Source organism: Callithrix jacchus, chromosome 14, assembly GCF_049354715.1.
Source record: "Callithrix jacchus isolate 240 chromosome 14, calJac240_pri, whole genome shotgun sequence".
NCBI lineage: Eukaryota > Metazoa > Chordata > Mammalia > Primates > Cebidae > Callithrix > Callithrix jacchus.
The window spans coordinates 91,081,765-91,109,656 of NC_133515.1; the positions used below are offsets into that span (position 1 = coordinate 91,081,765).

The following is a 27,892-nucleotide window of genomic DNA, read 5'->3' on the forward strand; positions in this document are numbered from 1 at the left end:
TGATGTGAAGAAACCGACTTCAAACCATGTGGGCCAATCAGGAAAATACGAAACACTACGTATTTAGTGATATCTAGGAATTGTTAATAGCTTAAGGTACAGTATCACAACCAAGATTTGACATTGGTGCTATCAAGATACAGGATATTAACACCACTACAAGGATTACTCTGTTTTCAGCCAATGTTTTTTTCAAGTTTTTTTTTTTTTAAGTCCTGCCTGTTTCTCTCGTCCTTTGGGATTCTGATGACATGAATATTATTATAGCCCGTAAGCCTCTGTTCTTCTCCCCCACCTCCTGCCCTCAGTCTATTTTCTTATTTTTTTCAGATTGGGTCATATCTATTGTTCTGTCTTCCAGCTCATGGATTATTTCCTCCATCTTCTCCATTCTACTGTTGAGCTTATCTGCTGAGCTTTTTATTTTGGTTATTGTAATTTTTAGTTCTACGATTTTCGTTTGGTTCTTTTTTATATCTCCTGTTTGCTCAGAGTTAATTTTTCATTTGTTTCAAGTGTATTCATATTTGCTCATTGAAGCATTTTTCTCATAGCAACTTTAAAAGTCTTTGTGGGCTTATTCTAACTCTTTGTCATCTCAGTGTTGGTCTCTATTGATTGTCTTTTTCATTCATTTCAAATCTTCCTGGTTCTTGGTATGATTATCTTTTATTGAAGTCTGAATATTTTCAGTTTATATTATGAGATTCTGAACCTTACTTAAGCTTTCTGTTTTAGCTGGCTTTCTCCAACACCAATCTAACATGGTGAATGAGGTTACCATATCATTACAGCCAGGTGGAGATAGGAATCCAGGTACCCCAGCTGGCCTTTATTGATACTTGAGGGGCCAGAGTTCCTTATAACTGCTGTGTAGACCATGATTTAGAGATTCTATTCAGGCTGAGGGCCCATTCAGCAAATTAGTTCCTTATATGGAATAATCTTCTCGAGAAAAGGAGCTGAATCTATCTTACCTTTACATGTTTCTCATAACATAGGACCATCCATGACTGACCCAAATAGCAGGCAAACAGAAAATTGCTGTTGAGTAAACCACGCAGAAAGGTATAATACACTGATGGCTTAAACTACACTAAGTATAAGCAAAAGGCGATTCAAAATAGGATTTATAATTTCTACCTAGCTGCTTCCTTACTTCATTTGAAAACAAAAGTTTCCCTGATTGGTTACTGAATCAAATTATTTCAATTTCATATGATCTAGAAGCTTATCTGAGCATTTGTCTGTTTACTTGATGTTCCCTGGCAATGGCTTTTTTATGTGGTGGAAATAAAAATTCTCCTTTCAATAGGCAGCGCTTCACTGAGTCTTTACCCAGGCTCTTGCTGCAGGCCCTGTATCTCTTTCTATATACTACAACTAAGTCAGTTAATCTCACAGTATTAAAATCTTTGGTTTACTATCTGTTTCTCCCACTAACTTTAGGGCAGAGGGCCTATGTCTGCTCATCTTTATATCACCAGAACCTAGTAGAGCATCTGGTAAAAATAGGCACTTAAATACTTACTAAGTGAATGATGAATAAATAAATGATTGAGACATAATCCCCACATCTACATGAAATGAAATTTCAATGTCAACATATTAAAAAAAACATTTAAAACACTGAACACTCGTTTACCAAGAGAGCATCAAACCTTTTGAAGCTTTGCAGTAGGCCCCTGGTTGCCATTTTGGCCTGGCTAGTATTTTTAGTCATTTATAACTGTAACAGAAAAAAGCATTTCTATCCAAAAAGTCTCTTTAAATAAAAAAATCTATGCCAGTCATGGTGGCTCATGCATGTAATCCCAGCACTTTTCGAGGCCAAGATGGGAGGATCGCTTGAGGCCAGGTGTTCAAGACCAGCCTGGGCAACACAATGGGACCTCGTCTCTACAGAGAGTTTAAAAATTTGCTGGGCATGGTGACATGCACCTGTAGTCCCAGCTACTCAGGTAGCTGAGGCAGGAGGATCACTTAAGCCCGGGAGGTTGAGGCTGAAGTGAGCCATGCTTGCATCACTGCACTCCAGTTGGGAGACAGAAGAACACCTTGTCTCAGAAAACAAAAATCCCAGTGTTTGTGAAGTGTATATATTAACCTTAACCACAAGAACAAAAATTTTTTTTTAGACGGAGTCTCGCTCTGTCGCCAGGCTGGAGTGCAGTGGCGCGATCTCGGCTCACTGCAACCTCCGCCTCCTGGGTTCAAGCAGTTCTCCTGCCTCAGCCTCTTGAGTAGCTGGGATTACAGGTGCATGCCACCACACCCGGCTAATTTTTGTGTTTTTAGTAGAGACGAGGTGTCTTCATCTTGGCCAGGCTGGTCTCTATCTCTTGACCTCATGATCCACCTGCCTTGGCCTCCCAAAGTGCTGGGATTATAGGCATGAGCCACGGCACCGAGCCCTAGATTTTTAAAGTGTGAAATAGATTTAGGCTGCCTTTTATAAAGAAACCTTTGGAAATTTCTAAACTTACCTGAACAGAGGAATGGCTATGGAAAAGGCATTAATGACTGATTGATTCATGGAACAACTGATTTACCAAAACTTTTCTCCTTCTAGATAAAGTCAAGGTGCAGTAACAATATCCCTGTAGTAATGCTGATGTGATTTCTAGAAGTCTGTTTTAACTGATGAGGTAATATAAAAGGAAAAAAAATGCCAGAACTAGAGTATTATAAAATCCTTCAGGGTCTCCCCATAAATTCCAACCCCCTTACCATGACTGTAAGATTCCTGCCTGGCTTTTCAGGCTCAGCTTTCTTCAGTGATTCCTGCCTTCCTTGCTTCACATGGTGGATTAGTGATGCCTGCATGGTCCCATCTCTCTGGCAAATCCCTGACTCCACTCACAGAGGTAGACTTTTTTTTTTTTTTTTTTTTTTTTTTGAGATGGATTCTTACTCTATTGCCCAGGCTGGAATGCAGTGGTGTCAGCTCACTGCAACCTCCACCTCCCAGGTTCAAGTGATTCTCCTGCCCCAGCCTCCGGAGTGGCTGGGATTATAGGCACTCACCACAACACCTGGCTAAAATTTTTGTATTTTCAGTAGAGAGGGGTTTTGCCATGTTGGCCAGGCTGGTCTCGAACTCCTAACCTCAGGTGATCCACCCGCCTCAGCCTCCCAAAGTGCTCAGATGACAGGGGTGAGCCACCACACCCAGCCAGAGGTGGGAGGACTTGATGGCAGTGCCTCCCTACATGACCCTGTTCTTGGCTGTGGCTAATTGGTCCAGGAATGCACAGCTGACCCAACTCTAAGATCAGATTCTCCTAGCTTTCTTCTAAGATTACAGACTTCTAACAAAAACGGACACTCGGAAAGGTGTGAGTCACATTCATGACAACAGCCTAGAAGGGCCTGAGATGTGTGCTGCTCAGGGGCCAGTGCTATCAAGGTTCCTGCCCTTCCTGTGGAGTTCAATTTTTTCTCAGGGTTCCATAAGATGCTTTGGCACTCTTCCAATGGATTCTTTTTTTAAAAAAATCCCAACCACTAGACCACCAGGGACTGATGGATTCCATTTGTGCTTATTTTAGCTCTGGTTAGCTTGTTACTTACAACACAAAGGATCTTACATACAGAAATAGTACAAGGCTTCAGAGGAAATGTGAGGTATTTGGAGTTGGTATTCATCTCAAAATGCAAGGAAAGGAAAGGCATCTACTCTTCACCATGTGGAATGGGCAACTATACTTGTGATACGATATCTGGGATTTGCTTCAAAGTCATCCAGTTAGGGTCAAGAAGCAGGTATGCATATACACAAAGCAAGACTGGCCATGAGGTAATCAGTATTGAAGCTGGATTTCAGATACGTAAGGATTCATTATATAATTATCACTATTTTTCTATTGTTCTCTGAAATTGTTCATAGTATAAAGTTTTTAAAAATCTAGTTTTCAGCCGGGTGCAATGGCTCACGCTTGTAATCCTAGCACTTTGGGAGGCTGAGGCGGGTGGACCGCTTGAGCCCAGGAGTTTGAGATCAACTTGGGCAACGTGGTGAAATCCTATCTCTACAAAAAGTAACTAGGCATGATGGTGTGCACCTGTAGTCCTAGATGCTCAGGAGGCTGAAAGGCAAGGAGCTTGAGCCTGGGAGGTCCAGCCTGCAGTGAGCCGTGATCATGCCACTGCACTACACCCTGGGCAACAGAACGAGCCTGTTTCAAAAAAAAAAAAAAAATCTAGTTTCACTTAGAACCATATGTTGATTGGGGGTGAGACATTGGAATACTGGATAACTGTCATGGTAGAATAATTTAAGGAGGATGAGAAATATGGAATGACAGAAAAATGGATAATTTAAAGTAAGACAATATAAAGCTCAGATGCTAGAATGTGCAAGGCATTAAAATATAGGGCCACCATTTTTAATAAATCTTACTCTGTCTGTGGCCCTCAAGTTCATAAATTGATTCTGTAGGTTGCTGAATTGCAACTCCAGTTGGATTAATATTGCATCCAATCTTTTATACGAAATCCAGGGCATTGACTAGGAAAGAGGGGGATCTTGGAGAACAGACAGAACTGAAGAAGTCAGACTCCCCCAAGTCCTTTTAAAAACGTTACCATGGCGTCCCTTTGCCTAAAGAAAACAGAATTCCACTCTCCTGTGCTCTGTGTCCTACCATGTCTTCCTGTGACCAGGATTCAAACTCAACATGAGCCAGAGGGCAATGTTTAGAATCAGAATCAGCAAGCAAGTAATTATACTCTAAATGATTTTTTTTTTGTTTTTGAGACCAAGTCTTCTCTGTCACCCAGGCTGGAGTGCAGTGGTACAATCTCAACTCACTACAGTCTCCACCTCCAGGGTTCAAGCAATTCTCATGCCTCAACCTCCCAAGTAGTTGGGATTACAGGTGTGCACCATCACATCTGGCTAATTTTTGTATTTTTTAGTAGAAACAGGGTTTTGCCATGTTGGCCAGGTTTGTCTTGAACTCCTGAACTCAACTGATCCACCTGCCTCGTCCTCCCCAAAGTGCTGGGATTACAGGCGTTAGCCACCTCACCTGGCCAATCCCAAGTGAATTTTTAAATTTTCTGTAAAGAATGTCAGAGAAACCCAGGAAGGATATGCGGATATGGCCATGAAGGGTGCATGACCAAAGGTAGCATACCTTGTTTAGGAACAAACCAAATAAATGAAGATGGACACTGAGTAAGGTAGCTATAATTATTTTTATTGGTTCATTCGGCAATATTTCTTAACTTCTGGGGAAAATACATGGTATTGCCATTTCTTAATTATCACAGACACTGAACTTAAAAATTAAAGGAAGTTTGTTGCACATGCTTTTTTTAGAGACACGACAATTCTTGAGTGCCTTCCTTGGCCTTCACCCGGATTCCCGCAAGCAGACAACTTCCTCTGAAGCAGCCTTATTTTGTGTATCCTTTCACCAATCAAGGATCAGGGTGTGTGCTCCTTGGTTGCTAAAACCTTTTGAAGGTGACAAAAGGGAAGAGTTGAGTGTGGTATAGGGATGAGGGGCTTGCAAGAGCAGAAAGAATTCCCCAGCTAAGCTAAGCTGATCCCCCTGGAAGCCTGTCCTGCCAGAGCCAGCTGACTCATTTCACAGGCAGGGTCTCCCCCAAGCCTCTTGCCTCAGCCTTTCCTTGCACTGTCTGGATTCAGAAACACTTAGAGATTTAGGGATATGGCCAAATAGATGGGGTGGATCACTGATGTGTGATATGATTTGAGGGAACGCCTGTGGTCCCAGCTTTCAGATGGCAACATGTTGGAGTACTATTCCACTAGGATTGTTGTGATTTAGAAAATACTAGGTTCCTTTCTTCCCTTTTCTCTATAACCTCTAAATCTCTATTCTGTGTCTCACTATCAGCTGATGATCTCACTTCATTGAGAAAATGAGTAAACAGAAGGAAACAATCTTCCTTTGCAAAATCCACTGAGCTACTTTGACATACACCCATGTACGCAGCCTTCCCACTTCATACAATGGATAGTGTCCTGTCCACCTGAGTCCAGGGTGCTGCCTCCTCACCTGCGGAAGGACTCTGCCCTTCTATTATGCCCCTCTCTCTCCAGCATCATCAAATCTCCCTCTCTACAGGAGCATTGCCATCAGGAAACATACATGTTATAATATCCATATAGCTGATAAAAATGTTCCCTTGCCTTACCCTGTCCAGCCACTTTATAGCAAAACCCCACAAAAGCATTGCTTATTCTGTCGCCACAGCCTCACCCCATCACTCCTGAACCCACTCTAATCAAGCTTTCCTTCCAGCTGCTCCACTTAACCTCTCTGATGAAAATCAGCGGTTATGCATACATCTCCCCAGTCCTCATTTTACCTCCCTCTCAGCAGCATTGCCACATGGCTGAGTGCCCTCTTTTCTGAAACTCTCTTCTACTGGGCCTCTGCAGCAGCACACACTTCTGCTTTTCTTCCTTCCATACCAGCCTCTCACTCCCTGCATGTTCCTTCACCAGCTCTGCCTCCTTGCCCCAACCTCTAAATCTTGGCATTCCGCAGGACTCGCCTTCAGCCCTATTCTCGTTGACACCCCCAGGTGATCACATGATTTCAAGCAGCATTTATATGAGGATGACCCTCAAACACCTATCTCCACCCCCAGTCTCCCATGAATTCCAGACCTGTACATCCACCTGCCTACTGCATATCTCCTCTTGGGTATGGGATGGGCATATACAAAGATACTGAAATTGATCTAATTTTAGTCGCAGTATCTCTTGAGGTGATAGAGGCTATGTTCCTAAGAATGAAGTAGTGGCAGTTCCATCAGTTGCTTAGAGCCAGAGACAGTCCTAAGCAAACAGCTGGAAAAGAAATCATCCAGTGAGAAATTGAGCAATAGGAATTTTCTTTGAAAATCACTTGGAAGTGCCCCATGAGAGAAACCATTAGCTTCAAACCCCTGCCCAGCCCAGAGACTGCCTTCAACTAAAACAGATGAACATAAAATAGCTAAGAACTTTCCTGCCCATCCATTTCTTCTCTTTCCTCCCTCCCACTATGGACTCTGAGGAGATTAGAAATCACAGTGGCAAGAAACAGGGGTAAAGAATAGGACAGTAACAAGGGAAATGGAGAAGACATTTACCTCCCTTTTCTTTCTTGTAGTTCCAGCCTCAGCAGCCCCAAACCGGAGGAAGGGGACCTTAAATGAAGATTGAAGCATTGGTCATTAAATTATACCAGACTGACCATGTTAGTTACTGAACAGACTGTCTTCATAACCAGAGGCTTTTTATTATCTGAGAATGCCCAGGGCAGGGGAAAAGCTAATCCCAACAGAACAGGCTTAAATGGACAGTGAGAGGAAGAGTTCAGTTGCTGGAAAATCACACTCTACAGATCCTCCTCCTGTGTTGTAATGATTGCAATGGAATCAGCCCCAAACACGATTATTCCTCGCTTCTGTGCTTCTCTCCCTGCAAACTTGCTTTCCTCCCAGACCTCCCTATGTCAGTGACTAGGACCACAATCCATCCTGGCCCTTCCACACTGATTTCTTGCTTTCACCCACTTCCACACATGAATGAGCTCTGCCAGCTCCTCTCAACCTGTGCTGGAGTCTGGAACGCTCACTGCCTGATGGCCCTGCCTCGGCTCCAGCATCCACAGTTGTCTGTGCAACAGCCATGTTCTTCTTTGTAAAATGCAGATTAGATATTATTTCTCCCCTACCCCAAACCTCCACCTAGCTTCCCCTTACACTTTGGATTTTATTCTAACTCCCTCTCCAGACCTGTAACCCCCACCCACCTGGCTCCTGCCTCTGCTCCAGCCTCACCTCCCACCCTATCTCGGCACTCACCATCTTCAGCCTCCCACGTTTTCTTGCTGTTTCCTGAACACACCAGCCTCGCTCCCATCTCAGGCTCTTGCCTGGGCCCATCCATCTGCACAACACTCTTCCCCCAGGTCTCTGCATGTCTCACTCCCTGGGAGCCTCAGGCTGCTGCACAAACATCATCTCAGAGGGTAAATCTCCTCTGACTTCTCCACCTAAAACAGTCCCCCTCATTCGTCCTCACCCTCTCTACCTGCTCTGTTTTCCTCAATTCACTTATTACTAACTCACATGATGTTATGTGATTATGTGGTTGACTATGGTCTATTTCCCGGTCAAAAGGTAAGCTCCAGGAAATTGGAGCTGTCTGTTTTGTTTCCCACCGTGTCTCCAGCCCCTCAAACGCTGCCTGGCTCAGAGTTGGCATGTGTTAACATTTTGAGGAAGCAAGCAAATAAGCACATGGGAGGATACCAAAACATGGCAGTAAATGGAGCTAAAAACACAAAAGAAAAGGTAAATGCATTTTCATGGGTAAAAAAAGTAGCACCCTTACCCTTTAGAGATAGGAGTGGGGAAATAGTCAGAAAGGAAGATGGCAAGACTGAAGGATTCTCAGAAGACAGGACATTCACGTGCTGGTTTCTAACTGGGAGTGGGGAGGAAGGCTGTGACTCTAGAATACATGCCTAAAAGGCTGACCGGATGGGAGAACTGGAGGAAGAAGATCCACTTAGACCCAAGAAGGGTAGGCTGGGCTAGTGCAGACAAATGGCCACCAAGTTTAACTATCCTTACCCTAGGATGAGAAATCTGTGCTCTGTAAACACCTACATTTCTTTTTTCTTTCTTTCTTTCTTTTTTGATACAGAGTTTTGCTCTTGTTGCCCAGGCTGGAGTGCAATGGTGCGATCTCGGCTCACCGCAACCTCCACCTCCCGGGCTCAAGTGATTCTCCTGCCTCAGCCTCCCGAGTAGCTGAGATTACAGGCATGTGTCACCACACCAGGCTAACGTCGTATTTTTGGTAGAGATGGGGTTTCTCCATGTTGGTCAGGCTGGTCTTGAACTCCTGACCTCAGGTGATTCACCTGCCTTGGCCTCCCAAAGTGCTGAGATTACAGGTGCAAGCCATGGCACCTGGCCCAATACCTATATTTCTTAAACTTTACATTTTAAATGTTGGGACTTTTTTTCTTCATTTACTGCATATTTTATTTTCATTATGTTGGACTGGCAGAGGAAGGAGTCATGCACCAGGGTATACAGTTATCCTCTTGCATGGTCATTCAGACAGAACCAAGAATCCAGGTTCTAAATGTCTTTAGGTTCAGAATCTAGATCAGGGTCAGAAGAGGTTGACGGCTGCTGCTAGGGGCTGGGGACTGCACAGACAACGGCAGGCAATAGGCACGGAGCTTACTGTGGAGGGCTCTTGTCTGACACCCAAGAATCCTTCTTGGAGAATACGTAGGGGACCAATAGTAGAGCCTCAGAGCAGATGGGGGCTGATACTCAGGAGTTGGGGGAAGAATCATGTCTGCACAGAGAGGACCTGAAAAGGCATCATCCTTTTATCTGTATCCCAGAAAGCTGTGTAGGGCCTCTCTGTAAGGATAGGGCCAGGGCTGCTCCTTGGCCTCATTAGGAGTCCAGTATGAGCCCTGCAAACTTGTCAGCCGGAGACATCGGTGCCAGCTCTTCTTTATGCCCCTCTGCTTGACACACTGGGCAATTCCTCTGAATAATTCATGATTCTTCTTCTCAGCTTTTCAAATGCAAGAAATTCCCATTCATTTAGGAAACTCTGGATCTCCTGGTTACTCTAGGTTTTAATTAACTAGTCTGGGGGTTTTCTGGTTCCCCAGTTTGATTTTCCTCCTTTACTTCCAAGGCTTTCTGGTAATTTTGGTCTCAATCTCACTTTCTCCAATCTTATTCCTGAGTCTTCTCCCAGAATATTTCCACCAGTCACAGGGCCTAATCCAGGGTCCACAGAGAACAAGCCCTCGCTCAGCGCTAATGTGATCAGGAGTCACAAGGTGCCGAGTGAGGGAAGCGCAGGTGCTCCTCTCTGCTGCTGGCAATCTCTCCATATGGGGCTTTCACTTGTTAAATTTTACTACTTTCATTTAGTATTGGTCCTTTTGAAAATGTTCTACCTAACTCGACTGCCTTAAGGGGACCAAAATGTGGGGCCTGGCTTGGCTATGCCAAGTGGTAAATGGTAGAGACAGGGTGGAGATGGCGGAAGGAGAGAGATGGGGAAATCCTGGACAGCGTAGCTCACACACCTGGTGCACTCCCATCACGCGGCTCCACCAGGGGGCCCGGGCAGCTCTCTCTCCGTTCTCTCTGAATAAAGGGCACCTGCCCCTCAGCTGCTTCTAACCTATACCCCACTGCCTCCTCTCTTCCTGGAAGCCTGCAACACAGAGAGGTCCCAGGTGCTCAGGTTTTGGTATCAGCAATTGCCGCCTTATATATTATGAAATGGGACAGCCCCAGCTCTTACCCATCCTGGTCTTCCTCCCGTTCCACCTCCTGGCTGAGGCTCAAGGACGAAAAATGCCCTTCAGAGGTGGCCTCTTTGACACTTGGATTCTTTGCCTCTCGATAACACAACGGTTCTTTTTCTAGACAGGATGACCCTTTGTTTCTGCAGGAAAGAACCAGAAAGGAAGGAATTCTCTTAACTCGCAACTCAACTGTAGCACTTATTTTTATTTAAATTTGAAGTGAGTTATATGGGAATTTATGTACTTTTGTCAAAATAAATGTATTTACTTTTTTTGTGAAAATAAACCCAAATAAATAGTATTGTCTTGCTCTAGTCATAGTTTCATCTGTAACCTCTGTGCTACTGAATCAAGCAGCTTTGGGTCCTTTGGAGTGAATGACCCCCTCACAGGGTTGTCCAGTTTGCCTTCCCTGAGAAGATCTAACTCTGCCAAAGACAAATAAGCCTTTTCCACCCCTGCTGCCAGAATTGGGATGCTTCCCTTATTCACAGAAGAGAATCCAGTCTTCCTCTTTCTTCCAGAAGGAGTCTAGACTTAAGCCTCTAGTCTAAAACATAAGCCCCCATTACTCCCACGATGTGATAGTCTCCTTCACATATGGGTCTTGCTCTGCTAGAAGATGTATTTCAGAACAAAATCTCTCCTTTTATATCATTTATCAAAATTAAATAGCATTAAGATGCTGATTATCCTAAGATCTTACCCAAGCAGGTCTATTTGAGACTCTGGCAATTAGGGATTGCAAAGGAACTTATTATATAAGAATGATTCTTAATTCTATTTTTTCAATCAATCATTCTATCTTTTATGGCCTTCAGCTACCAAGGGAATAGGGCTTAGTTTGGACACTTCCATTTTTCCCTCAATTGTGGCTCCTATTCAAGAGACACCCCAACAAATGATTAAACTACATCTCAAGGACAGTAAGCCCATGTTGGCCAGTGCCCACCCCAGCTATCACCCAGCTCCCAGGCCCTTGGGAGACAATTAGTCATTCTCTGTGCTGGTCATACCAGCATCTCCAAAAACCCTCCAGCTTCTGCCACACTGTATTTATTCAATAAATTCCAAGCTGTTCAGTAAAAGGAAACTACTGCAGCTTACTTTGGGCACTTTTTAGAAACAGAGAATTGAAGGCTGATCTCCTAGAAACAGTCATATAAGCTCACTTTTCTTCCACCTTCCTAGGTTATTTTTTTTATTGTTATCAACAGTTTTAATAAGGTATAATTTATATGCCATAAAATTCACTCATTTTGAGTATACAAGTCAATGGTTTTTAGTATATTTACTGAATTATGCAACCACCACCACAGTCTTATTTTAAAACATTTTCATCAACCCCAAGGCCCCTTGCTCATTAAGTCACTCTCCACTCCCATCCCCAGCCCTAGGCAACTACTATCTACCTTCTGTCTTTATAGATTTGCCTTTTCTGAACATTCTCTACTTAAAAAAAAATACCATAGGCTTTTGTTATTGGCTTCCCTTCACTGTGTACAATGGTTCTGAAGTTCATTTATGTTGCAGCATGTATCAGCATTTCTTTCCTTGTAATTGCCAAGTAATATTCCATTGTATGGATATACCACATCTTGTTTATCCATTCATCAGTTGATAGACATTTGGGTTGCTTCTGCTTTTTTGATTATTCTGAGTAATTATGCTATGAACATCCATGTCCTAGCCTCTATGTGGATATATGTTTTCATTACTCCTGAGTAGAAATCCAGGAATGGAATTACTGGGTCACATAATAATTTAATGTTTAACATCTTGAGAGACTGCCATGCTGTTTTCCAAAGTTGCCGCACCATTTTACATTCCCTCCAGCAATATCTTAGGGACAGCACTACTTTTAACCAGATAGTTACAAGTTACATAATTACGTAGAGACATCTCTTACTTTTAATTCTATAACTAGTTAGCTGAGATGATTCCCCACATTACATGCTTAGTATTTGATAGTATATACCACTTCTCTGTTTATAACATCTTTTCACTCTGGGCACAATATTGTAACAGCTACTACCCACCAAAATCAGTCCCAAACTCCATTTATACTACAATTCAATTTTAAATCTCCTACCCTTTTAGCTTTAGTACAAGTTGTTAACAATTTTTTTTCCATTTCTGCACTTGTTATTTCTGTGTTAGCTACTTGTTCTTTCAGACCAGAAAAGCCTGGGGAATGTTGCCACCTCACCAGACACAGTGGTGGGAGATGCCCGATGTCCTGCCACTATGGAGCCTGGTGTGTGCCTCAGCACTGTCTCAGCAACGTGAAAGGAAGGCAGGGGATGGCAGCACCACCTAGCATCTTAGCAAAAGAAGAGCAAACCTATGGAAGAGCAGACTTACTTGTAAATAACTGCTTTTCCTTCTTCCTGGGATTTCAGAAGAGAAGGAGTTCTTGCCAAGGGTTTCAAATCGAAACTACAGTCGTTAAAATTCACTTTCACCTTTAACCTTTAACAAGATAACAAATATGAGAAGGTTTTTTTGTTCTTTTTTGCTGTTGTTTTTTGAGACAGGATCTCTGTTGCTCAGGTTGCTGTGCAATGGTTGTGATCACAGCTCACTGCAGCCTCAATCTCCTGGGCTTAAGAGATCCCTCCCACTTCAGCCTCCTTCCCAAGTAGCTGGGACTACAGACATGCACCACCATGCCACGGGATTTATTTTTATTTTTTGTAGAGATGGGGTCTTGACATGTTGCGCAGGCTGGTCTCAAACTCCTGGCCTCAAGTGATCCTCCTGCCTTGGCCTCCCAAAGTACTGAGATTATAGGCATGAGCCACCACACCTTGTGGTATGAGAATGTTTTGAAAACAATACTAACTCACATTTATATAGGAATTATTATTATACACTGACTGCTAAATACAGAGACCAAAACATCATTCTCCAAACTGGCATACATTCTTGGATGAAATTAGTCGTTCTAGAGTTTCTGAAACCATGATGGAGATTGATTTACTATTTACAGAGAAGAAAGGATCAGCTTAAAGTTTAAAGTACTCCCTATCCACGAGAGCTTAAACTCCAAAGTAAAAAGAAGCCATAGAGATTGTGTTGTTTATAAGCATTATGTAAAATGCTTTTCTCCAGAGAAAATCCAAACATTCTACTTCCCGATACCTTACCATGGGGTGGCAGACAGGTACCTTAGAGTCCTCCAATCTTGCACCCATGCAAGGATTAACTGGAAGGGTGATACTGGCCCTGTGTAGAATATACATTTTGCTGGCACAAAGAAGACACAGAATGTAGTATAGCAATGTGTGAAATGCTTCAAGAAGAAAAGGATCCAAGCACCAAGATAAGAAAGCACTAAGAGCCTATTGGGAATGAACAAGCATATTGGGGGGAAAAGGAAATTTAAGAAATTAAAATCTTAAACACAGTGAAGAAAGAATTAGCACACTGGAAAATATATACAAAGAAATTACCAAGGGAAATGAAAAATATGAAGAATATATAAAAAGATATTAAGATAATAAGAAGTCCTAATATATCTAATCTGATCCCAGAAGCAGAATGCAAAGAATGAAGAAAAAGCTATGTTTAAAATGATAATTGCTGTATGTTTTCCCGAACTAATGATAAACATGAATACAGACATCCAGGAAGCACAACATATACACCAGTAGGTTAAATAAAAAGAAATCCAGCCAGATGCAGTGGCTCACGCTTGTAATCCCAGGACTTTGGGAGGCTGAGGTGGGCAGATCGCTTGAGTCCAGGAGTTTGAGACCAGCCTGGACAACATGGTGAAACCTCATCTCTACTGAAAATACAAAAATTAGCCAGGTGTGGTGGTACAGGCCTGTAGTTCCATCTACTTGGGGAGGTGAGAAGCAGTGATTGCTTGAGCCCAGGAGGTAGAGGCTGCAATGAGCCAAGATCGCGCTTGTACTCCAGTCTGAGTGACAATCAAAACAACAACAACCAAAAAACAAAACCCATACCTAGACACCGGCAGTGAGAATGCAGGACTCCTAAAGACAAAGAGAAGATCTTAACAGCAGCCACAGAAAAAGGACAAAAAATCAGAATGACAGCAGACTTCTCAAAAACAACAATAGAGGCCAAAAAACAAGAGAATTATGTCTTTAAAACATTAAGAGAAATAAATGTCAACCTAGAATTGTGTGCTCGTCAAATTATCTTTAAAGGTAAACAAAAATTGAATTTTAAAGGCTGAACTTCAGGAAAAGGAAAATGATCCCAGAAATTTGGTATAAAATGGAAGGAGGGACAGGATACATACTAAATTCTTTCCTCTTTATAGCTGTCTCCCATATCTATATCTGCTACATAACTGCAGAGAACTCCTATTGGTAACTTCAGATGGGATATATCCCTTTGGATGTACCCAAACTAGAGATCATTTGTTAAATTAATAAAATTATAAAAAAAGCATTGAGTGATTTAAATCCCAAGAAACTGTTGTTGTTGTTCCTCCTCATTCTTCTATTTTTATCCAAGGTTTTACCTTGGTCTGCTTTCTGTTAGGCTAGCTGACCCTTCTTTGTGTGTCCATAATAATATGCGCATATCGGCATTACTGTGTTTGCCACATTGTAATATAATAATCTGCTTAAATATGTCTTCTCTATTAGATTGTGAACTCTTTAAAGGCAATTACAACTCTATACATGATTATTTGATGGATGAAATAATGTAATAGGATGAATTGTGTGCACCTAGAAAAATATCTTCTAATCCTAATTCCTGGCATCTACAAATGTGACCTTATTTGGAAATAGGATCTTTGCAGGTATTATCAAGTTAAAATGAGGTAATACTGAATTAGGGTGATGGACCCTATCCCACTGACAGGTGTCCTTATCAGAAGAGGGGAATTTGGACACAGACACAGAGAGAAGACAATGTGAAGATGGAGACAGAGACTGCAGAGATAAGGCTATAAACCGAGGAATGCCAAGGACTGCCGCAACCACCAATAGCTAGGAAAGAGACAGGGAGCCTTCAGAGAGAGTGGCCCTACTAATACTTTGATGTTAGCCTTCCAGTCTCCAGCACTGTTGTTTTCAAGCTGCTTGGTTTGTAGTACTTTGTTATGGCAAGCCCAGTAAACTAATACATATGATAACAATTCTCAAAACTTCGAACTCCTCTCTGACTCTTAGTTCTCCCTGGCCTTCCAAATGTAGTCACCAAAATCTAGAATTCCTTTGTGTCATATCATATCAATTTCTTTGTTTCATTCCTCTTGCCACCACCCTGACTAAGGTTCTTATTGCCACAAACGTGGATTCTTATTAAAAAAAAAAATTCTTTAGTGATCAGTACTATCCTATATCCAAACTGTCATATATCTCACATGTCAGATTAAAGTTTCTAAAAACATCATCTCCAGCATCTCACTCCCTCCTCAGCTATCCTGACTCCCCATTCCCTACATGATAAACTCCCAACTCGTTAGCTAGTATTGAAGATTCTTTGCAAAATGGCTACAACCTAGATTCACAGACTTAATTAATGACTGACTGGTCTTCCATTCATTCATTACACAAACAAGTAAACAGGTGCAAACTGCGTGATCCATGAAAAAGTACATGGTGGGACAAAAGAGAGACTACTCTGTGCAGCCTAGTATAAGGAGGTAGTTTGGAATGACTTCAGAGAAGAATTTTTAAAGTGGCATTTTAATGGAGTCTTGGAAACAATGCCCCCCCCCCAAAAAAAGGAGGTTCAGGGAGAAAGCCCAGCTTGTGCAAAGGCACAGATGTATGAAAATACCATTTATTTAGGTAGTTGTGGAAGACCTCGTATTGTTGGAGTACAGAGTAGAAGGTAGAGAAAAATCAGCCCAATCTTATATGTCATACTAAAGAGATCACATTTAACAGAGGGACACAGGAGTCACTAAAGAGATTAAGTTGGGCAGTAACATGACATGCCACATTTCACCCCGGTAGCACCATGCAACATAAGGGAAAGTATGGCACTGTGTTTCAGAATGTAGACTATGGAGTCAGAGACCTGAGTTCAGTTTCTGAGTCTACCACCTTATGGCTATATGGCTATAAATAAGTGGTTTCAACCTGGTGTGTATTGGAATCATCTGAGGATCTTTAAAAAGACTGATTTCTACATACCACCCTCAGAGATTCTGACTTCATTTGTCTAGGGTATGGCTTGGCTGTCTGAGTTTTATTAATTTGTTTATTTATTTAGAGACAGGGTCTCACTCTGTTGCCCAGGCTAGAGTGCAGTGGCATGATCTTGGCTCACTGCATCTCCACCTCCCAAGTTCAAGTGATTTTCCTGCCCCAGTCTCCTGAGTAGCTGGGATTACAGGTGTGCACCACCATGCCCAGCTAATTTTTGTATTTTTAGTAGAGACAGGCTTTTACCATGTTTGCCAGGCTGGTCTCAAGCTCCTGACCTCAGATGATCCACTCATCTTGGCCTCCCAGAGTGCTGGGATTACAGGCATGAGCCACCATGCCCGGCCAGAATTTTTTTCTTAACTTTCCAGGATATTCTGATATAAAGCCAAAGCTAAAAACTACTGCTCTAAAATTGACAAGGTACTTAAGTCATCTGTGTAATACTACTTATCAAATAAAGTTTTTATAAAGATAATACAAAATTAGCACATGTTAAGAAGTGTATAACTCATTCTATTGATCAGCAGATAAAATATTCTCCAAGATAAACCATATAATAGGCCAAAAAACAAGTGTCAGTAAATTTAAGAAAATCAAAATTATATCAAGTACTCTCTCAGACCACAGTGGAATAAAATTGGAAATCGACTCCAAAAGGAACCCTTAAAACCACACAAATACATGGAAATTAAATAACCTGCTCCTGAATCATCATTGGGTCAACAATGAAATCAAGATGGAAATTTAAAAATTCTTTGGACTGAAGGATAATAGTGACACAACCTATTATAATCTTTGGGATTCAGTAAAAGTGGTGTGTAGGGAATCCATGAGCCCTACATGTTGGGTGCCAGAATGCAGGGATCCATGAGCCCCAGGTTGGGTACCAGAATGTAGGGAGCCAGCCCTATGTCACCCATGGGTACCCCGAGTTCAGTGGCGACAAAGGAATGAGAAAAAGACAGATTAAGAGAGACAGTGGGACCAGGGGGCCATCACTTATTACTTTGGAGGAGGCAATGAAGGCTCCAAGCTCTGATCATCCACACTATTTATTGATTACCATCACTTTGATCTATAGGGTAGGGGTGGAGTGATGGTGGGGAGAGGGTGATGGTGGAGTGAATGAGTGAACCAGAACTGGTGTGTCATTCTAAGGACTCATAACAGTGGCAGTTTGGGAGTTTCACAAAACAAGAACATGTAGTTATCTTTAGCCTGTTATCTATGTGGAACACGGGTCTTACAAGGAACCTACAAGTCTGGCTACTTCATAGTGCTACAAAAGGGTTTTACATCCTTATCACAATGTTTTTAGTAACAGAGCCTAGGTCACCCTGCACCAGAACATGAGGCACGGAGAGGCCTTCCTCCTCAGAGGCCTCCTGTGGCCTTCTGCAGTTTGTTATTCCTTGTTTATGTGTTACTCATAACCACTTTATGTAGGCACTCTGTAAGTCCTTTCTCCTTTGCTGCTTTTCCCAACAGTGGTGCTTAAAGGAAAGCCTACATCACAAAGTCTGAAAGAGCACAAATAGACAATGTAAGGCCACACCTCACAGAACTGGAAAAACAAGGACGATATAAATCCAAACCCAGCAGAAGAGAAATAACAAAGATCAGAGCAGAACTAAATGAAATTGAAACAAAAAAATATATGAAAGATGAATAAAACAAAAAGCTAGGAGCAAAAAGAAGTATATGACAGTGTCTGGTACATAGGAGCTCAATAAATAATAAATGTTACAGATTGGATGTAAGAATGGGAATTTGGTTTATGGGAATGTTTAGGAAGGGGCAATTTATTATCATTATTTTTCGAGATAGAGTTTTGCTCTCGTTGCCCAGGCTGGAGTGCAATGGCACAATCTCAGCTCACTGCAACCTCTGCCTCCCAGGTTCAAGCAATTCTCCAGCCTCAGCCTCCAGAGTGGCTGGGATTACAGGTACATGCCATCATGCCCTGGCTAATTTTTTGTATTTTTAGTAGAGATAGGATTTCACCATGTTGGCCAGGTTGGTCTTGAACTCCTGACCTCAGGTGATCCACCCACCCCAGCCTCCCAAAGTGCTGGGATTACAGGTGTGAGCCACCACACCCGGCCAGAAGGGGCAAATTAGAAGCTGATTTAGGAATGGATAGGACAGAACCCAGTGCTGGATTAAGTAAAGGGATAATGAGAGATAAAGAAGAATCCTGATATTTCCTACAATCAGGAACACAAAAAAAGCAAGTTAGATGCATAAGATGACAAGCATGACTTGCTCACTTTTGGGTAGGTTGAGTTTGACTTATGTGTGGAAAATAGACGAATATTTGTGACTGGAACACAGAAGCCACACTCATCTTGCTCCAGTCTCCTCTGTCTCATGAAGACATTCCAGAACTACCGTAGTGGTTAAGCACTTGAGCTTCCTCCCACTTTCAGACTCCTGGTTCCATCAGCACCTTCTGCTTAACAGTATAGGATATGGACCCCAAGTGTTCAGGCTGGAGACTGAAAAGCGGCATCACAATTATCTTCAAAATTTGAAAAACATGTTGGAAAGAAACTGTTCCTCTATAGGGTTAAAAATATCAGCATGGTCTTCAATGACTTCTAGCACACACCTGCTTAGTGTGTAAAGACTAAGATTCAGTAACAGGGCTCGTGTAAAAAGCCAGTCACCCCCAAACATGCCAGCCCCCATCAGGCTAGAGAAGTATGAGGTCACAGAAGAGAATCTGACAATCATCTAAAGAGGATATTTACCTTAGCTTTTCCTTACATTAGTCACCACCAGCACCTTAGTAAGGGTGAAAACAAACAGCATGACTGGAATTCACTGTATACCCATTAATTGCTCACTATAATATTCTAATATTATATTCTAAATATCATCTTCATACATGATCAGAGTTAAACCTATTATAAATAGACTCCTGGTTTGAGTGGACCCTATTTAATGATTAGAGCTAGGACTATGATGCTCAAGTAGAGAAAGAAATAAAGTAACAGCCATTCTTTCAAAATTCTGTCTTAAGGTTTATTTCTGTCTTATGTAACATTTACAATGCCATTTGTGGCCATTTTTTTAAAAATAACAAATGAAATGATTTTAGTTCTGCTTCCATTTAGGATTAGAAAGCATCCTAAAATAGAAATAATGATGCTCTAGAAATAATGGTGCTCTCACCCCAAGGGCAAAAAAAGGTCAGATAATTTACAAAAACCCAACTTTTATTGAGCCCATCAGGTCTCAAGGCAAAGAAGTAAACTAAATTCCAAACAAAGACAAGTCCCTCCCACGAAAGGCAGGACACAAAATCTGTTTCGCATTTGGTAGAACATGAGAGGAAAAGGTGGCTTCCTCTCTTTCTCCTCTCGTGCTCTCATGCTCAGATTAAAAAAAGAAACAAAAATGGTGATTAACTGGACTTCATTAAAATTTAAAATGTGTGCTCTGCAAAAGACATTGTTACTAGAATAAAAAGACAAGCCCATAGACTGGGATAAATTATTTGCAAAATATATACCTGAAAAGGGACTTATATCCAAAATATACAAAGAACTCTTAACTCTCAACAATAAGAAAACAAACAACCCATTTTAAAAATGATCAAATCATCTGAACAACGGACACCTCACCAAAGAAGATATACAGAAGGCAAACAGACACATTAAAATAGCATATGGCAGAGAAGCATATGAAAAGATACTGGGGGTAGAGCAAGATGGCAGAATAGAAGCCCACACCCTTTATTCTCCCCGCTGAAACAACAAATTTGAGGGTCTATCTGCACACAGAAAAGCACCACCACAAGAACGAAAAATCAGGCGAGCAATCACAGTACCTCGTTTTAACTTCATATCACTAAAAGAGGCACTGGGGAGGGCAAGACGGACAGTCTTGAATCACTGATGCCACCCCTCTCCTATTCCCCAGTCATGGCTGTGTGTTACAGAGAATCTGTGCATTTGGGGAGGGTGAGCCCAGTGACTAGGGGACTTCCGTTGAATTTGGCTCTGCTCTGTCACAACAGAGAATAGAGCCATGCTGGGCTCAGCCAGAGCCCATGCAAGAAGCGAACATTTGGACCAGCCTTAACCAGAGGGCAAGTGCCCATCCCAGTGATTGGAACTAGAGTTTCCCCACAAGCCTCACCATTGTGGGCTGAAGTACCCTAGGCTCCTAGGCAAACTTGAAAGGCAGTCTAGGAACAAGGACTGTAATTCCTAGGCAATACCTGGTATTGGGCTGAGCTCAGAGCCAGAAAACTAGTTTGGCATATGATCTAAGGAGACACCAGCTGGCATGGCTAAGGGAGTGCTTGCACCATCCCTCCCACAACCTCAGGCAGGGCAGCTTGCAGCAACTCCAAAGGTGCCACCTTCCTTCTGCTTAAAGGGAAGAGAGTGAAGAGTAAAGAGGACTTTTTCCTGCATCTTGGATACCAGCTCAGCCACAGTAGGATAGGATAGCAGGTAGAGTCCTGGGTCCCCATTCCAGGCCCTACCTCTGGAATGACATTTCTAGATACATCCTGGGCCAAAAGAGAATCTGCTGCCTTGAAGGGAAGGACCCAACCCTGGCAGGATTCATCATGGGCTGACTAAAGAGCCCTTGGTCCTTGAATAACCAGCAGCAGTGATACTAAGGGATTACACCATGGGCCCTGGGCTCTGAGATGTGCTGGCTTTAGTAGTGACCCAGCACATTCCCAGCTGTGGTGGCTATGGTGAAAGGCTCCTTCTGTTCGAGAAAAACAGAGGAAAGAGAAAAGGGAACTTTGTTTTGTACCTTAGGTACCCGCTCAGTCACAGTAGGATAGAGCAACAAGCAGGCTTTTGGGGTCCCTGAGTCTGGGTCTGGGCTCTTGGACAGCATTTCTGAACCTGCCCTAGAGTAAATGGGAGCCCAGAGCCCTGAAGGGTAAGTCCCAGGCCTGGTAGCATTCACAAGCTGAAGGAAGAGCTCTTGGGCTTTAAGTAAACATCAGTAGTGACCTGGAAGAATCCCCATAGACCAGTGGTGGTGGTGGCCACAGAGAGAGGTCCTCTGCCTGTGGAAAGGGGAGGCAAGAGTGGAAAGGATTTTATATTTTGGTAGGAATGCCAGTTTAGCTGCAGTAGAAAAGAACATCAGGTAAGCTAAGGTATTTTCACTTCAAGCCCTGGCTCTCAGACAGCATCTCTGCCAAGGACCTGGGGAACTCACCCCCATGAAGGGAAGGGCCTTGTGCTGTACTGTCTTCAGGTCTAACCCAATGCAGCACCAGTGATGGTGGTCACAGGAGTGCTTGCATCATGACACCGCCCAGCTCCAGGTGGCTCAGCACAGAGAAAGAGACTCTGCTTGTTTAGGAGGAGGTTGGGGGAAATATCAGGAGTCTCTGCCTAGGAACCAGATAACTCTTCTGGATCTTATCAAAGTCTACCAAGGCAATACCTCTATGAGTCTGCAAAAACCGCAGCATTATTGGGCTTGGGGCCCAAATCCCCTCAAATATCTGAAAAGCCTTCCCAACAAGGACAAGCCCAGACTGTGAAGACTACGTTACCTAACTCTTCAATGCTCAGACACTGACAAATATCTGTAAGCATCAACACCATCCAGGAAAATATAAGCATACCAAATGAAATGAACAAGGCCCCAGGGACCAATCTTGGAGAAACAGAGATACATGACCTCTCAAACAGAGAATTCGAAACAGCTTATTCTGAAGAAACTCAAAGAAATTCATGATAACACAGAGAAGGAATTCCAAATTCTGTCATATAAATTTAACAAAGAAATTAAAATAATTACAAATAATTGGCTGGGCATGGTGGCTTGTGCCTGTAATCCCAGCACTTTGGGAGGCCAAGGCAGGTGGATCACATGAGGTTAGGAGTTCGAGACCGGCCTGGCCAACATGGTGAAACCCCATCTCTACTAAAAATGCAAAAGTTAGCCTGCCGCTGTGGCACATGCCTGTAATCCCAGCTACTCAGGAAGCTGAGGCAGAAGAATTGCTTGAGCCCAGGAGACAAAGATTTCAGTGAGCTGAGATCATGCCACTGCACTCCAGCCTGGCTGACAGAATGAGATTCTGTCTCAAAAAATAAAAATACAAATACAAAAATTAGTCAGGCGTGATAGTGCGAGCCTGTAATCCCGTAATCCCAGCTACCTCAGGCGGGGGTGTGGGGCGCTGAGGCAGGAGAATCTCTCAAACCTGGGAGGTGGGGGTTGCAGCCACTGCACTCCAGCCTGGGTGACAGAGTGAGACTCTGTCTCAAAAAAAATTTATAAAATAAATAAATAGAGTGCCGACAGAAAGAAACTTTTACCCTCGAATAGTATTATCCAGAAAAAATATCCTTCAAGCATGAAGGAGAAATAAAGACCTTCCCAGACAAACAAAAGCTGAGGGATTTCATCAACACCAAACCTGTCCTATATGAAATGCTAAAGGGAGTTCTTTAATCTAAAAGAAAGGGATGTTAATAAGCAAGAAGTGATCTCTAGATACAAAACTGACTGGTAATAGTAAGCGCACAGAAAAGCACAGAATAATATAACACTGCAAAGGTGGTGTGTAAACTATTCTTATCTTAAATAGAAAGACTAAATGATGAACCAATCAAAAATAGTTACAATAACTTTTGAAGAAATAGTACAATAAGACACAAAGAGAAAAAGTTAAAAAGTGTAGGGGGACAAAGTTAAATTAGTGTTTTCACTAGTTTTTTTTGTGTGTGTGTTTGTATATGCAGTCAGTTTTAAGTTGTTGTCAGTTAAAAATAATGGGTTACGGCCGGGCATGGTGGCTCACACCTGTAATCTCAGCACTTTGGGAGACCAAGGCAGGCAGATCACCTGAGGTCAGGAGTTCAAGACCAGCCTGGCCAACATGGTGAAACCCTGTCTTTTAAAAAATAAATGAATAAAAATAATGGGTTACAAGATAGTATTTGCAAGCTTCATGCTAACCACAAATCAAAAAACCAACAACAGATTTACAAAAAATAAAAAGAAAGAAAGCAGGCCAGGTGCGGTGGCTCACGCTGCCCAATGCACACAGAAGCCAATACTATGGCATCAGATTTTTTAGCGAAGGAAAGCCTTATTACAAATTAACCACAAGCCAGGCATGGTGGCTCACACCTGCACTTTGAGAGGCCAAGGTGGGTGGATGACCTGAGGTCAGGAGTTCGAGACCAGCCTGACTGATATAGTGAAAACCCATAAAAACACAAAAATGAGCTGGGCGTGGTGGTGTCCACCTCTAGTCCCAGCTACTTGGGAGGCCAAGACAGGAGAATTGCTTGAACCCAGGAGGCAGAGGCCACTGTGAGACTCCATCTCAAAAAAAAAAAAAGAAAAAACTTCAATGAGGTATCATCTCACTCCAGTTAAAATGGCTTATATCTAAAGGTCAGGCAAAAACAAATGCTGGCAAGAATGTAGAGAAAAGAGAAATCTCGTACACTGTTGGTGGGCATGTAAATGAGTACAACTACCATGGAGAACAGTTTGGAGGAGTCTCAAAAAACTAAAAATAGACCTACCACATGATCCAGCAATCCTACTATTGCATACATATTCAAAAGAAAGAAAATCAGTATATTGAAGAGATATCTGCACTCCCATGCTTGTTGCAGCACTGTTCACATTAGCCAAGATTTGGAAGGAAACTAAGTGTCCATCAACAGATAAATGGATAAAGAAAATGTACTTACACATAATGGAGTAATATTCAGCCATAAAAAAGAATGTAATCCTGTTATTAGCAACAATATGGATGGAACTGGAGGTTATTGTGCTCAGTGAAATAAACCATGCACAGAAAGACAAATATCACATGTGACCACTTATTTGTAGGATCTAAAAATCAAAACAATTGAACTCATGGAGATGGAGAGCAGAAAGATGGTTACCAGAGGCTGGGAAGTATATTGAGAGGGTGAAGGGTAAGTAGGGATGGGGTTAATGGGTACAAAAAATAGAAAGAATGAATAAGATCTAGTATATCATAGCACAGCAAAGGAACTACAGTCAATAACACTTTAAATGCACATTTAAAAATAACGGAAAGAGTATAATTGGATTCTTTGTAATACGAAGAATAAATCATGAGGGGATAGATACGTCATTTTACTTACATGATTATTATCAATTGCGTGCCTGTATCAAAACATTTCATGTACCTCATAAATATATACAACCACTATGTATCCACAAAACTTAAAATTAAAAATTAAAAAAAAAAAGACATCAAGACTCCCATTCTTACATTAAGCAGAAATCTGCTGTCATTGGAAGACAGACAGGAAACTGCCATCCAAAAACAACCATAGATACAAGGTCAAGTTTGGCTGCCACAAGGATAAGAAAGAGGAACCTCAGGAAAGCCCTGCTCCTGAGGCTTTAGCACGTAGGGCTTGCCTAAAACTGAAGCTCAATGAGAAAAACATAAGGTATTTCTCTGCCTCCACTAGGAGCCTTGCAATAAGCAACATGCAAGAGTGGTATACTCCCAAGGGAGAGGCAAGAGCATGGAGAGAACACCCCTCCATCTCTACGATGCCAGCTTGCATGGACAGCTGAAAACAGGGAGGAGCAGAAACACTTGAGAAAATCTTTCTGGTACCCCACCTCCACCCTAAGCACAAGACAAAGCAGCCAAACCACTAGAGGTATTTGAAGCCTGTGGTGCACTAAAGGTAACAATAGCAATAACAATACCCAGAGTCAATTCAACTCCAACTAGATAAGCCTAATCCTTCACACAAATGCTTGACAGAAGAAAAGGCAAGTCCATTTCTACACATAAATACTCTGTGTACACTGTTCTTCTACAACAAATATCTGGCACTCAGTAAAAAACTACAAGACATGCAAAAAAATTAAAAAAAAAAAGCAAGGCAAAACAAGCTATTATCAAGAGATAAAAGCAATCAAGAGAACTAGATTTATAAATGACCCTAATGTTGGAACTACCAGAGAGGGAATTTTTAATAATTAATATGGTAAAGAATCTAGTGGAAAGGTGGACAACATGCATGAGGAAATGAAGAATTTCAGAATTAAAAATTATATAAAAGAATCAAATGGTAATGTTCGAAATTTTAAAATCTTATCAAAGATGAAGAATTCCTTTGATGGGGTCTTCAGTAGATGGGACACAGCTAAGGAAGGACAGTGAACTTAAAAACAAGTCAGAAATCATCCAACTGAAATACAAATAAGAAAAAAAAGAGTGGAAAAACAGAACAGAGTAAGAGCTATGGCATTGTGAGACATCATCAAGTGGTCTAATATACATATAACTGGAGTCTCAGAAGGAAGAAAAAAAGCAGAGAGAATAGGGAATAAGAAACATTTGAAGTGGTAATAATGGTCTAGAATTTCCCCAAAATAATAAAAGACATAAAACCACACATGCAAGAACTTCAGAGAACATTAAGATAGAAAGAAAAAAACAAATACAGACAGATCATGGTCTAGCTAATGAAAACCAAAGAGAAAGAGAAAATCCCAAAAGTACCCAAGAAAAAAGAAACATCACATACAGAAAAATAAAGATAAGAATTACAGATTTTTCACTGAAAAATGAAATTTTCAGAATGAGACCATCTAAAAAAAAAGGAAAATTGAAAAAAACAATAACTATGAAAAAGTTTATATCAGTCTCAAGAATTTTCAAAGTCCAAAAGGTTCTGTAATTTCTCGTATATTAACCATTACCTTCTCCTCTTACAAAATTCACTTTCTATGTATCCTATAGGCAGTTTTAGCCACTCATTTGGAGTCATAAAGTTCCTTGAATTAGAAATTTGTGGGAATCTGGAATGCAGCTGAGCCTTCTCAACTTCTTTGAATTCTTTTATTGTATATATTTTGCCTGCAGGAATAATAAAAATTTAAATTAACATCCTTAAAGGCAACTGCCATTGTTCTTGGGCTATGAAATCATATAACAATTAGGAACTAAGTACCAGTCTCACACTGAAGAAGAGTTCTTTTTTCATTATCCTTGTCATTTTGTGCTTTTTTCAAAGGGTCGCGAAATGGTGGGATGGTAACCTACAAGAGAGGCACTTGTTTGAGGACTGAGTTGCGGGTCTGAGTAGTAAACATTTTCAGTCTATTCTAAGCATCCAAATATGGATGGCTCTTATGTCAGAGAGTAAATAATACAGTATTTACAAATAGGCTTACCATTATGTATATTTAATAATTTACAAAGAGATGGGGGCATATCAATACCTCTCTTAACAAGGCCCTCCAGTCAAAGAGACAAGGTTAGCTCTTGTTTCAAAGTGTGGGTTCAGTCTTCAAAAATTATTTTTTTTTGTTATCATATGTTCCCAAATTTTTAAAATTGCTTTCCCATGCACAAAAGAAAAAATATATCCATATATTTACCTTAATGCGTAACGTTGATAACCAACAACATAACTAACATTACTTAAAACTTAACCAAGTTATTCAAAATTAGATTATTTGTGAGCCAAGGTATGGAAGCACTAAACCTATGTTAAAGGCCAATATTATCAGTATCAAAATGACAGTTTACATAAGAAATAACAGGATTCACAGTGACATTCACCATATAGACCTAGTCAGTGAAATTCTACCACAATCTTAAAAGGTCACTCATTTATCTTTCTAATCCTCATCAGGCTAGTTTTTCAGGGGTAATTATAATAAACATCACAACTGTAAGGTCTTTTAGGCTGACTGACGGTGCCATGGATGCCATTTTAACCTCGGTGACCTGCACGGACACTCCAGATGAGTTCCTGGAAGACCGAAGAAATGATCAACCCCTGCTGCGCCCACTTAACTTTGAGATAATCTATTGTTCCTTATTCCCCACCTAATTGATAAGGTCACTGGACTTTGTAACCGACCTTGGTCAACCTCCTGACTCCACACCCTACAACCCCCTCCCAGCTTGCAAAAAACTGCCCTAAACTATAACTTTCCACTACCCACCCCAAATCTATAAAACCAACTCTATCCCGCTGCCCTTGGCTGACACTCTTTTCGGCCTCAGCCCGTCAGCACCCAGGTAAATCAACGGCCATGTTGCTCACACAAAGCCTGTGTGGGGGGTCTCTTCATTCAGTGCGTGCGTTTTAGCAATGACTATTAGAGTTGCAATAAACAGTGATCAGACTGCCCAGTACAATTTTGCTTTTACAGAAGTTATGAAGAGTGCTACTTACAAAATATTAAGAAAATATTAACTCACTATAAAAAGGAACAAAGAAAGGTACTATCATTTTCAGGTATTTGTATGTGACCTATTCATTATGAAGAGCAGATCAAATTTTCAATGGCACTGGACTCTGCTGCTGGAGAGCTGTGCTGCTTTGGAGGTGTCAGAGCCTTGCTTTTTCATGTTTCTTGTGTTCTTACATGACATCTGTGCATCTGGGGTAA

At 41.7% G+C, this 27,892-nt stretch overlaps 1 protein-coding gene across 35 annotated transcripts in view; it reads right to left on the reverse strand.

The window, feature by feature from the left end:
- Window positions 1-5,183: 5,183 nt before the first annotated feature.
- Window positions 5,184-27,892, reverse strand: part of FAM228B (family with sequence similarity 228 member B) — a 90,607-nt gene continuing 67,898 nt past the window's right edge. For 34 of the 35 annotated variants that reach the window (XM_078349837.1, XM_078349852.1, XM_078349858.1 and 31 more), the window contains 6 exons: window positions 26,440-26,527; window positions 26,189-26,345; window positions 12,693-12,800; window positions 10,325-10,468; window positions 7,117-7,173; window positions 5,184-5,464 (listed from right to left, as the gene is read on the reverse strand). In XM_078349837.1, coding sequence (XP_078205963.1) covers window positions 5,458-5,464; window positions 7,117-7,173; window positions 10,325-10,468; window positions 12,693-12,800; window positions 26,189-26,345; window positions 26,440-26,527 — 561 coding nt within the window. In that variant the 3' untranslated portion in view covers window positions 5,184-5,457. The remainder of the gene's footprint in view (window positions 5,465-7,116; window positions 7,174-10,324; window positions 10,469-12,692; window positions 12,801-26,188; window positions 26,346-26,439; window positions 26,528-27,892) is intronic. The other variant, XM_078349846.1, reaches the window with a different exon arrangement.